Source organism: Ahaetulla prasina, chromosome 4 (genome assembly GCF_028640845.1).
Source record: "Ahaetulla prasina isolate Xishuangbanna chromosome 4, ASM2864084v1, whole genome shotgun sequence".
Taxonomy (NCBI): Eukaryota; Metazoa; Chordata; class Lepidosauria; order Squamata; family Colubridae; genus Ahaetulla; species Ahaetulla prasina.
The window spans coordinates 146,514,622-146,526,639 of record NC_080542.1 but is presented as its reverse complement, the minus strand read 5'-3'; the positions used below and the strand labels follow the sequence as shown (position 1 = coordinate 146,526,639).

Below are 12,018 nucleotides of genomic sequence, written 5' to 3'. Positions count from 1 at the left end.
AACCAGTTTAACATGCAACTGTCATAAATACAGGTAGTACTTGACTTACAACTATAATTGAGCCCATAATTATGTTGCTAAGCAAAACATTTGTTAAGTAAAGTTGTAAATTTTACGACTTTCCTTCCCACTTTTGTTAAGTGAATCACTGTGGTTGTTACGTGAGTCACACAATTGTAGAATGAATCTGGTTTCCCCAGTGACTTTACTTTTCAGAAGATTGTAAAAAGTTACTGCATGACCCCAGGACACCGCAACCGTCATAAATATGAATCAGTTGCCATACACCTGAATGTAAACAACGTGATTATAGGGATGCTGCAATGTCATTGTAACTTTAAACAGTCACTAAATGAATGGTTGTAAGTGGAAGATTCTCTGTATCTCTATGTTGGAGATGGCTGGGATTAGACAAAGGATATGATGACATCACGTATCATAATGTCAATGGACAAATGACCTAATTTGCCCTTCCTGTCCTTTTGACCAATGACACCAGGACATGTTTGATGTCATTGTGGCTTGTATCAGATGTCCAGATTACTGAGTTTCATCCCTCTTTTCTAGATGAAGTGGCCACATTTGTCAATGACTCAGCCCCCGGGATTTCAGTCAACCTTCATGAGAAGTTTGAGCTGGTTTGTGAAGTGTCCTCAGCCACGGATGCGGTCTTGTGGAGAAAGGGGAAGAAGGACATCAAGCCAGATCAAAGGGTGACATTTTCTGTTCAGGGAAAACAGCGAAAACTTATTGTCCAAAACGCCATCAAGGAAGACGAAGGGGTTTATACCTGCGAATCAAACGATGACAGACTAACCTTCCAGGTGGAGGTCAAAGGTAAGAAACGGTCCAAATCAACGGGTGAAATGCTCCCGGTTTGGACCGGATTGGCCAATCTGGTAGCGATGGCAGCGGGTGATTTGTAGAACTGGTAGCAAAAATCCCTGGCTCCCCCTCCCATGCCCACCCAATGCCCGGTCGCCTCCTTCCCTGCTTGCCACTTCTTTTTAAAAAAAATGCTTTTAAAAGGTAAAAAAAGAGGCTCTGACAATCACAGCTGAGCTGCCTGATCGTCAGAGGCTTTTCATTTTACTTTTAAAAGCATTTTTTTTACAACCTATTCACCTGAATAGGTTGTAAAAAAATGCTTTTAAAAGTAAAGAGGCTCTGACAATCACAGCTGAGCTGCCTGATCGTCAGAGGCTTTTCATTTTACTTTTAAAAGCATTTTTTTTACAACCTATTCACCTGAATAGGTTGTAAAAAAATGCTTTTAAAAGTAAAAAAAAAAAAAGACTGTGTGCCACAGCTGATCACCCCTCCCCCTCCACATGCTGATCTACTTACTCCATGCCTCCTTTTGGTGTGCACTGCGCATGCGCGCACACAACGTGCATACGCAGCCAGCGAACCGGTAGTAAACCGTTTCAGATTTCACCATTGGTCCAAATGCTTCCTTTCAATTATGTCTGTACAGGTAGTTCTCGACTTAGGACTGCAATTGAGCCCAACATTGCTGTTGCTAAGTAAGACATTTATTAAATGAGATTTGCCCCTTATTACAACCTTTCTTGCTACAGTTGTTAAAAGAATCCCTGCATTTGTTGAACTAGTCACACAGTTGTTAAGTGGATGGCTTCTCCACTGATTTTGCTTTCAGAAGGTCACAAAAGGGGATCATCTAATCCTGAGACACTGCAACTGTCATAAATACAACCTAGTTGCCAGGTGTCGGAATTTTATTCCTGTGACCATGGGAATGCTGCAATGGTCGTAAGTGTGAAAAATTGTCAAAAGTCACCTTTTTCAGCACCTTTTTAACTTTGTCTCTAAACAAACAGTTGTAAGTCAAGGACTACCTGTAATATTAACTGTCATCAGTATATATTTTCCTAAGCCACTGCATGGAAACAGCTGACCATGATGCTGTTGTGGTTTTGAATTTCAAGCTCAGATCTTTGACAGGTTTCAAGGCAGTGATCAGATACTGTGGCAATTGGGTTTTGGGGGAGGGTGGATCTAGAGCCGTAATGGTGAACCTATGGCATGCATGCCATAGGTGGCACACAAAGCCCTCTCTGCTGGCACGCGCACCATCACCCCAGGTCAGATCTCTATGGGGTTCCTTTCATGAACTTCTGTTTTCCTGCAAATGATAAAACAGAAGCTCATGAAAGAAAGAGATCTTACCTCTTGCAGCACTGCCAGTGTTGGGATGCCCCATCTCCCACCGGCCAGCTGGCCTTTGAGTCTCTGCTCAATGCGTGCATGTTCGTGCATGCGTGTGCAGTTTGGGCACTCGGTGTCTAAAAGGTTCATCATCACTGATCTAGGAACAATGAACACTCTAGTAAATAAAGGGATTTTAAGCTTTATTATTAGCGGAAACAACCTGCAGATCTCTATGTATCAGTCAAAGCTTCAGTCTTTGCTGACCAACACCAACAATTCGCAAGAAGTGCATTTTAGGGCAGAAAGTCAACAGAGACTTCCAAGAGGGATAAAATCAAGAAATGAAAATGGATAAGAGAAAACTGGTCTAGTGGTTAACACACAGGGCTAGAAAGCACGAGACCATGAATTCAAGTCCCGCCTTAGCCATGAAAGCCTGCTAGCTGACTTTGGGCCAATCACCAGGAGATGGTGAGTTCTAGTCCTTCTTTAGGCCAGCTGGGTGATTTGACTCAGTCTCTTTCTCTCAGACCATCTCACCTCACAACGTTGTTGTGTGAAAAATAGGAGGAGGAAGGTGTGTTGGATATTTTCGCTGCTGTGAGTTATTTGTAAAAAGAATAAAGGCAGAATACAAATGAATGGATGGATGGATGAATATTGGTACATACAAACATTCATTCATAAGTCTTGATTGAAGGGCTGAGTCTTGATTGAAGCAGTCACGTGATTTATCTCCTTCGTTGGACTGGACGAACTCCAGGGTCGCTTCCAACTCTGTTTTTCCGTTATTCCTCACCCCAGAGCCTGCAGAGGTCTTTTTTGGCAAGGAGAAAGTCCAGAAAGAAATCAGAGCTATTCTTTCTGAAAACGCCTTTCTCAGTTGCGAAGTAGCCCAGCCCTCAATGGAAGTGAGATGGTTCAAGGATGGGAAACTCATCACCCCAAGCAAGAAATTCAAGATTGAAACAGAAGGGAAATCTCGCTGGCTGATTATTCGACAAGTTGACAGGAAGGATGGAGGTCAATACACCTGCGAAGCAGATGGCCAGAAACTGGCCTTCAAAGTTATTGTAACAGGTAAAAATCTTGATTTTCCTATGGTGCTGTTAATATAGGTAGTCCTTGACTTACAACAGTCCATTCAGTGACCATTTGAAGTTGCAACATTACTAAAAAAAAGGGACTTACGACCATTTTTGACACTTATCACTGTCACAGCATCTCCATGGTCCCATGATCAAAATTCAGATGCTTGGTAACTGGCATGCATTTATGACAATTGCAGTGTCCCCAGATTCACGTGATCCCCTTTCGCGACTTCCTGACAAGCAAAGTCAATGGGGGGAAATCAGATTCACTTAACAAGTAGGTGATTAACTTAACAACTGCAGTGATTCACTTAACAACTGTGGCAAGAAAGGTCGTAAAGTGGGGCAAAATTCACTTAAACTGTCTCACTTAGCAACATAAATGTTGGGCTCAATTGTGGTCGTAAGTCTACCTGTACAGTTATTCAGATGTTAACGAGAACATCAGCAAGATGACAAAAATACAGATGCCTTTATCTTACAAGTACAGGCCCCAGGAAATAAAAATTATCCTGTTTGGATTTTCCTAAATTTCATGATTTTAGATGTTTTTTTGATCAACAATCAGAAGCCCGGGTAGTGTTTGCCAAAGAGGCAAGCATCTAGATATAGGTTGACTTATTTTTTAGTTGGTATATAGTCTATCACTCGGACCCTTTTGAAGCTCAGAACTTTAGTTTTAAATAAAACAATCAAATGTCCTAAAGAGAAAGTGAAGTAAGATGTTTTGTCCATTCCTTCCACTCTTAGATAGAGAGGTTGAAGAGATATTTGTCAACCAGAAGAAGGTCCAGAAGGACATAAGGACTGTGGCTTCAGAGAATGTCTCTCTCAGCTGTGAGGTGGCCCAGACCAAGACAGATGTCAAGTGGTTCAAAGATGGACAGCTGATCACCGACACCAAGAAGTTCAAAATAGAAGAACAAGGTGAATCCCGGCGTCTGGTTGTTCAACAGGTGGAGAAGAAAGATGCAGGTGAATATACCTGTGAAGCTGATGGCCAGAAGCTCACCTTCAAAGTCACAGTTGCAGGTACAACTATCTTCATATCTCCCATAGAGTTAAAAGTGGTTAAATCAATCCATTTTTGGTTGCTAGTTAAGAAGTCCACTCAGAAGTTCTAATTTGAATAAATGTGTTTTGTCTTCTGCTTCTACCCCTAGATGAAAAAATTAAAGAAGTCTTTGTCAACAAGGAGAAGGTCCAGAAGGACATCAAGGCTGTAGCTTCAGACAACATTTCTCTCAGCTGTGAGGTGGCCCAGGCCAAGACAGAAGTTAAATGGCTCAAGGATGGAAAATTGATCACCTCCAACAAGAAATTCAAGGTAGAAGCAGAAGATAGATCCCATCATCTGGTTGTCCAGCAGGTGGAGAAGAAAGATGCAGGTGAATACACCTGTGAAGCTGATGGTCAGATGCTGAATTTCCAAGTAACAGTAACAGGTAGGAAAAAAATCCCTTAGTCTTTTCCTTCATCATTATATTTCCAGACATAAGTAGCAAATCTCTCTATGATGACAGAAATTAATAGATATTTTGATGTTTTGACCTATCACAAATAGATTTGCTTTTGGGTCCAATTCAAGGTGCTAGCTGTCACCTTCAAAGCCTACATGGCTTAAAGCCAGATTATCTGAATAATTGTCTTTTCCAAGTGACATCTACCTGACCACCAGAGCAGGGAGGCAGGGGAAATTATGGGTTCTTTCTCTTAAGGAGATCCATCTGGTGGGACCCAGACCTTTTCCCTCCCTGTTATTTGAAAGGCCATGACTACACTGTCATTTAAAATGACTACTATATAGTTGGATCTTCTTGAAGCTCATAACTTTAGCTATAAAGGAAAATGCAAAATTGACCTAAAGAGAAAGAGAATTAAGTGCTTTGTCAATTTCTTCCACCATTAGACAGAGAAGCTGAGGAGGTGTTTGCCAACAAGGAGAAGGTCCAGGAGGACATCAAGGCTGTGGCTTCAGAGAATGTCTCTCTCAGCTGTGAGGTGGCCCAAGTCAAGACAGAAGTCAAATGGTTCAAGGATGGAAAACTGATCACCTCCAGCAAGAAATTCAAGGTGGAAGCTGAAGGCAGATCCCGGCGTCTGGTTATTCAACAGGTGGAAAAGAAAGATGGAGGCGAATACACCTGTGAAGCAGATGGTCAGAAACTCACCTTCAAAATTACAGTTGCAGGTACAAACTCTTTTATGTTTCCTACGCCTTCTGATATAAGATGATAAAACGGACCTAACAATACTTTTTTAGTTGATCATCTCTCAGAGGCTCCTTTGGAATGTAGTCCTTGAATTATGAGCACTATTTGGGCCAGAATTTCCATTTCTAGGTGGGTTGTTAGGTGAGACATGCTCAATTTTACAACATTTTTGCCGCCGTTTGTAAGCAAATCACTGCAGTTGCCAAATGAATCATGTGGTTGTTAAGCAAATCCATTTTCTCCCATTAACTTTACTTGTCAGAAGCCAGCTGGAAAGGTCACAAATGGTGTTCACATGACCCCAAAATGCTGCAACCATCACAAATACATGCTAGTTGCCAAGAGCCTGAATTTTGTTCACCTGATCATGGTTATGCTGCAGTGGTCGTAAGTGCGAGGAGTGATTGTAAATCACTTTTGTCAGTGATATTCTAACTTCTTTTTTTTTTTATTGAAAAAGTTTTAAAAAAACAAAAACATTTTTCCCCCTTTTCCCCCCCCTCCCTCCCAGAAAACCCCCTTCCCCCCTCCCTTCCCCCCCTGGCTTCCCGGGTCAATCACAAGGTATTGTTATACATAAACCAAACATAGAATAAAATTTTCCCTTCCAATCCAATTGACCTCATCCAAAGCTTTTCATCTCCCAACCCCCTCCCCATTACATAAAATAACTTCCTAATTATTCAAAGGCAATCTGATATTTCTTAATCTGATATCTGTTTTGTAGATAATCAATCCATTTTTTCCATTCAATTAAATATCTTTCCTGCGTATTGTCTTTTAACAAAGCTGAGATTTTAGCCATCTCAGCCAAATTAATGACTTTCAGTATCCATTCTTCTATTGTAGGTACCTCTTCTTTTTCCAGTATTGTCCAATCAACAGTCTTGCTGCTGTTATTAAATTCAGAATCAGTTTAGTCTCAATCCCTGTACAATCCGTTATAATTCCCAAAAGGAAAAATTGTGGCAGGAACTTTATCTTCTTCTTCAGTACATTTTGAATAATCCACCAAATTCTTATCCAAAAGGCCTTAATTTTCTTGCAAGTCCACCAAATATGAAAATATGTAGCGTCATCACAATCACACCTCCAACATTTCGCTTGGATATTAGGATACATACATGATAATTTTTTGGGATCTAAGTGCCATCTATAAAACATCTTATAAAAATTTTCCTTAAGTTCTGTGCTTGTGTAAACTTAACATTTCTAACCCAGATTTTCTCCCATGTTTCCAACATTATTGGTTCCTGAATATTCTGTGCCCATTTTATCATACAGTCCTTTACCAAATCCTTTTCCGAATCTATTTCAAGCAACATATTATACAATCTCTTTATATGCTCCTGGGTCTGATTTCTAATTTGCTTTATTAAATTTTCCTCCCTTTGCATTATACCAATTTTTTGATCTTCCTTCCATCTAGCACTTATTTGCCCATATTGAAACCAAGTATAATTCCTCCCTTCTTCATTTAATACCTGTAATGGTTTTAATTGCAATCTACCTCCTTCAGCATACAAAAGTTCTTTATAAGTAATCATCTCCTGTTTCTGTTCTATATTTATATTCTCTATTGCATGTCTGGGGCTCACCCATATAGGAATCTTGTAATCTAATTTATAAGAATATTTTTTCCAGACCCACAAAAGAGCACTTCTCAACACATAATTCTTAAAAGCCCTATCCACTTTTTTTTCATAAAATAAATATGCATGCCATCCATATAACAAGTCATAACCTTCTATATTCAAAATTCTTTCCTCCGTTAAATTAAACCAGTCACTTATTATTGAAGCAAACAACGGAAGATCCTCCTCCGGTATCTTCCGTCTAGCTCCTCCCACAGCTTCCATACTGGGGTCCTGACTTTTACTTTGAGACTGTTGCTCTTCTTTACGCTTAAGAGCTCCTCTTGTCACCCTTTGCTCTTGTGGTTCCTCTGATGCTGGCAGCAATGAAGGCTCTTGGATCACCACGCCTTCTTGAATCTCTTGAAGTTTTTCTATCACTTCTATTTCGACTTTCAAAACTGTAGAAAGAAAATCCTTTGCCTTTAAAACAGTGTCAATTCTATATCTCCTTCCTTGATAAAATACTGTCAGTCCAACTGGCACCTCCCATCTGAATTGAATCTGATGTTTTTTAAGTTCTTGTGTAAAAAAAACAAATTCCTTCCTATCTCTTAACATCTTGGAAGGAATCTCTTTCAGCACCTTCAGCTCCTGTTCTCCAATTTTTAAAAATAAACCACAATGTCCTGAGGAAGCTTTCTCTGTCTTGCGATCCAGGAGTTAACTCTATATATTTTATCAATTTGGTAAGCTACCTCTTGGGGTTCGACTTCAATAAATTCAGCCAATGCTTCTGATATAATTTTTCTTAAGTCTTCTCCTCGCTGTTCTTGCATACCACGGATTCTAAGAGCTCCTTCCATAAGTTTATATTGTAATATCACAACCTGATCTTCATTTTGTTCCACTTTTTTCTGAACACCTTGCATTTTGTCTTCTAAATGCTTATTTGACTGAGAGATCTGTTGCATTTCTTCTTCCAATCCCTCAATTTTTTTACTCAATCCTTGAACAGCCATGAGAATATCTTCTCTTATTTTTGCATTAAAATTCTCCATCATCTCTTTTTGCCTATCTTCAGAAAGTTTTAATTGTACTTTCAATATATCCTCAAGACTTGGTTCAGATCCCCTTCTTCCAGAAGGCTTTAAAGGTTTAGCTGCCACTCTGTCTTCAAAAGAATCAGGAATTTAAACTTAACAACTTTCCTTTACTCCTTTCAGTATAAGAGAACTCCGTTTGTAAGAATCCACAAATAACGCTACTTTGTTGTACTAAAAAAATTCACTTTCACTTTCAGATGCCATTTTAAAAGTCAATTAATCAGAGACAAAGAGGTTTCAAGTTTCAAAAGGGGAGTCGGTATACTTGCCGTGTTGATTCTACTTCAAAGATCGAACGCTTGTGAAATTCCCGTCTGCTTAGAAATCAATCAATTTAATAAGTCCTTTTGAGCAGAAATGTCCCCTACTCCTTTTTCCTGAAAAAAACCAGGAGCGTGTTTGAAGTTGGAGATAGTGAAGTTCGGTGGGACCATAAATCCAGGAAAATTCGCTCTTAAGAGCAAACCCCCTGTCTAGATCGACCACTCCCCCACAACTCTGCATAACCCTCTTATGCCCAAAGGGTATGCTAAGGTCAATGAACAGTGATTTATACTGTTTCACTGACTTTTACAATCTTCTAACGTGGAGTGCCCTGTTAGAGCACCCGGCAGGAGCGGTGACGTCACTGGAGCCAGTGATATTCTAACCAAACGATGGCTAAAATGAACAGATGTAAGTCAAGGATCACTGGTAATTGGAAATCTGTTTCAACAGAATTTGCAGATTGCTTCAATATTAAGCAAAAGTTGAATGGCTAATGTAATAAGGATTCTTTTAATCTCGTAAGCAATACTTTAATTTTTTTGGTTTGGTTTTTATTGGTCAAGGTTGAGAAATTGAAGTGGTGTTAACCAAGAAGGCAAAAATCTACATGCAGGATAAGTATTTTATAGGTGTTGAGTTGTACAGGTAGTCTTCAACTTACAACCATTCATTTAGTGACTGAAAAAGTTAATTACAACTGTTTTTCACACTTATGCCCATTGCAGCATCCCCATGGGCATGTGATCAAAATTCATTAGCTTGGCAGCTGACTCATATTTATGACAGTTGCAGTGTCCCAGAATCACATGATCACTTTTTGCGACCTTCTGACAAGCAAAGTCAATGGGGAAGCCAGATTCACTTTACAATCGTGTGACTCATGTAACAACTGCAGTGATTCACTTAACAAAGGTGGCAAGTAAAATGGGGCAAAACTTACTTAACAAATATCTCACTTAGAAACATATTATGGGCTCAATTATGGTTGTAAGTCAAGGACTACCTGTATTTACTGCAACTGCCACAATTCATTTAACAACCCTGGCAAGAATGATCATAACTTCACTCAGAATCTGTCCTACTTAGCAATGGAAATTTTGGGCTCAATTGTGATAATATTAAGGCTAGGCTAGGCTAAGCTAGACTAGATTAGACTAGACTAGAACAGAATAGAACAAGTGGAAGGAATCTTGGAGATCTTCTAGTCCAGCCCCCTGCTCAAGCAGGAGGACCTATACTAATGTTCTTTAGACCCTTAAATCCTAAATACTGATATTTTTTTCTTACCTTTAAAAATAATGCTTTAACTTTTTTGTTTTGGTCTTAGTCAAGATCCAGAAGTTGAGGTAGCATCTGCTAATGTGGCAAACATCTAGATATAGGATGACTTATCTTAGATGGCATAGAATATGTAGGTAGGACCTTCTTGAAGCTCAGAACTTTAGCTATAAAGGAAAATGTCAAAATGTCCTAAAGAGAAAGTGAATTAAGATGTTTTGCACCTTCCTTCAACCATTAGATAGAGAAGCTGAGGAGATGTTTACCAACAAGGAGAAAATCCAGGAGGACATCAAGGTTGTAGCTTCAGAGAATCTCTCTCTCAGCTGTGAGGTGGCCCAGGTCAAGACAGACGTCAAGTGGTTCAAGGATGGGAAACTGATCACTGCCAGTAAAAAATTCAAGTTAGAAACAGACGGTAGATCCCGGTGTCTGGTTGTACAACAGGTGGAGAAGAAAGATGCAGGTGAATACACCTGTGAAGCTGATGGCCAGAAACTGAACTTCAAAGTCACAGTTGCAGGTAGAAACATTTCAATTTCTTCCATACATTCCTCCCATATATAGAGATAAAAGTGATCAAACCAATATTACTTTTTATTGATCATTCAACAGAGCACTAACAGAGCAGCCTCAACTTGTGTCCACATGAATGTATGTTTCTGCAAACAGTTTTTCCTTCTGCAAGGATGTACAGGATGTCCTTGACTTACAACAGTTCATTTAGTGACTATTGAAAGTTACAACACCATTGAAAAAAACTCACTTATGCCTGTTTTTACAACCATTATGGCATCCCCATGATCAAAATTCAGATGCTTGGCAACTGATTCATATTTATGACAGTTGCAGTGTCCCAAAATCATATGATCTTCTTTTGCGATCTTTGGACAAGCAAAGTTAATGCAGAAGCCAGAATCACTTAACAACTGTGTTACTAACTGAACAAGTGCAATAATTCACTTAACAACTGGGCAGGAAAGGTTGTAAAATGGGATAAAATTCACATTACAACTGTCTCACTGAACAACAGAAATTTTGGGCTCAATTGTGGGTGTAAGTCAAGGACTACCTGTATTTTTCATTTTATTCTTCCTATTGCATGTAGGTGGACATCTGTTCAGAATTTGAACACAATGGACAAATTTCATCAGTGCCACGTAGCCATAAAAATCATTAGAACAAAAGCTGAATAAAGATGCTGTTAACGTCTAAATCCTACTTTAAATATCTTTGATGACTGCCATGTTTTCTATATCATGCTACAGTAGTTGGTCAATAAGGAGAAGATCCAGCAGACCTCAATGTTAGACTTAATAACGATTCTTGCAGGAATAATTAAATATGATTTTTTTTACCTTTAAAAGTTTTTTTTGTCTTGGTCAAGATTTGGAAACTGAAGTGGTGTTTGCCAATGAGACAAACATCCAGATGTAGGATGACATATATTAGATGGTATAGAATATGTAAGTTGGACCTTCTTGAAGCTCAGAATTTTAGCTGTAAAGGAATATGACAAAATTGACCTAAAGAGAAAGGGAATTAAGTGCTTTGTCAATTTCTTCCACCATTAGACAGAGAAGCTGAGGAGGTATTTGCCAGCAAGGAGAAGGTCCAGAAGGACATCAAGGTTGTAGCTTCAGAGAATCTCTCTCTCAGCTGTGAGGTGGCCCAGGTCAAGACAGACGTCAAGTGGTTCAAGGATGGGAAACTGATCACTGCCAGTAAAAAATTCAAGTTAGAAACAGACGGTAGATCCCGGTGTCTGGTTGTACAACAGGTGGAGAAGAAAGATGCAGGTGAATACACCTGTGAAGCTGATGGCCAGAAACTGAACTTCAAAGTCACAGTTGCAGGTAGAAACATTTCAATTTCTTCCATACATTCCTCCCATATATAGAGATAAAAGTGATCAAACCAATATTACTTTTTATTGATCATTCAACAGAGCACTAACAGAGCAGCCTCAACTTGTGTCCACATGAATGTATGTTTCTGCAAACAGTTTTTCCTTCTGCAAGGATGTACAGGATGTCCTTGACTTACAACAGTTCATTTAGTGACTATTGAAAGTTACACCACCATTGAAAAAAACTCACTTATGCCTGTTTTTACAACCATTATGGCATCCCCATGATCAAAATTCAGATGCTTGGCAACTGATTCATATTTATGACAGTTGCAGTGTCCCAAAATCATATGATCTTCTTTTGCGATCTTTGGACAAGCAAAGTTAATGCAGAAGCCAGAATCACTTAACTGTGTTACTAACTGAACAAGTGCAATAATTCACTTAACAACTGGGCAGGAAAGGTTG

The 12,018-nt window shown here is 39.3% G+C and overlaps 1 protein-coding gene across 1 annotated transcript in view; it reads left to right on the top strand.

Annotated features, from left to right (window-relative positions):
• OBSCN (obscurin, cytoskeletal calmodulin and titin-interacting RhoGEF) overlaps positions 1-12,018 on the top strand; it is a 266,194-nt gene that overhangs the window by 31,447 nt on the left and 222,729 nt on the right. Inside the window, exons 7-13 of the mRNA XM_058182772.1 lie at positions 568-837; positions 2,977-3,252; positions 4,014-4,295; positions 4,427-4,708; positions 5,173-5,454; positions 9,943-10,224; positions 11,276-11,557. Coding sequence (XP_058038755.1) covers positions 568-837; positions 2,977-3,252; positions 4,014-4,295; positions 4,427-4,708; positions 5,173-5,454; positions 9,943-10,224; positions 11,276-11,557 — 1,956 coding nt within the window. The remainder of the gene's footprint in view (positions 1-567; positions 838-2,976; positions 3,253-4,013; positions 4,296-4,426; positions 4,709-5,172; positions 5,455-9,942; positions 10,225-11,275; positions 11,558-12,018) is intronic.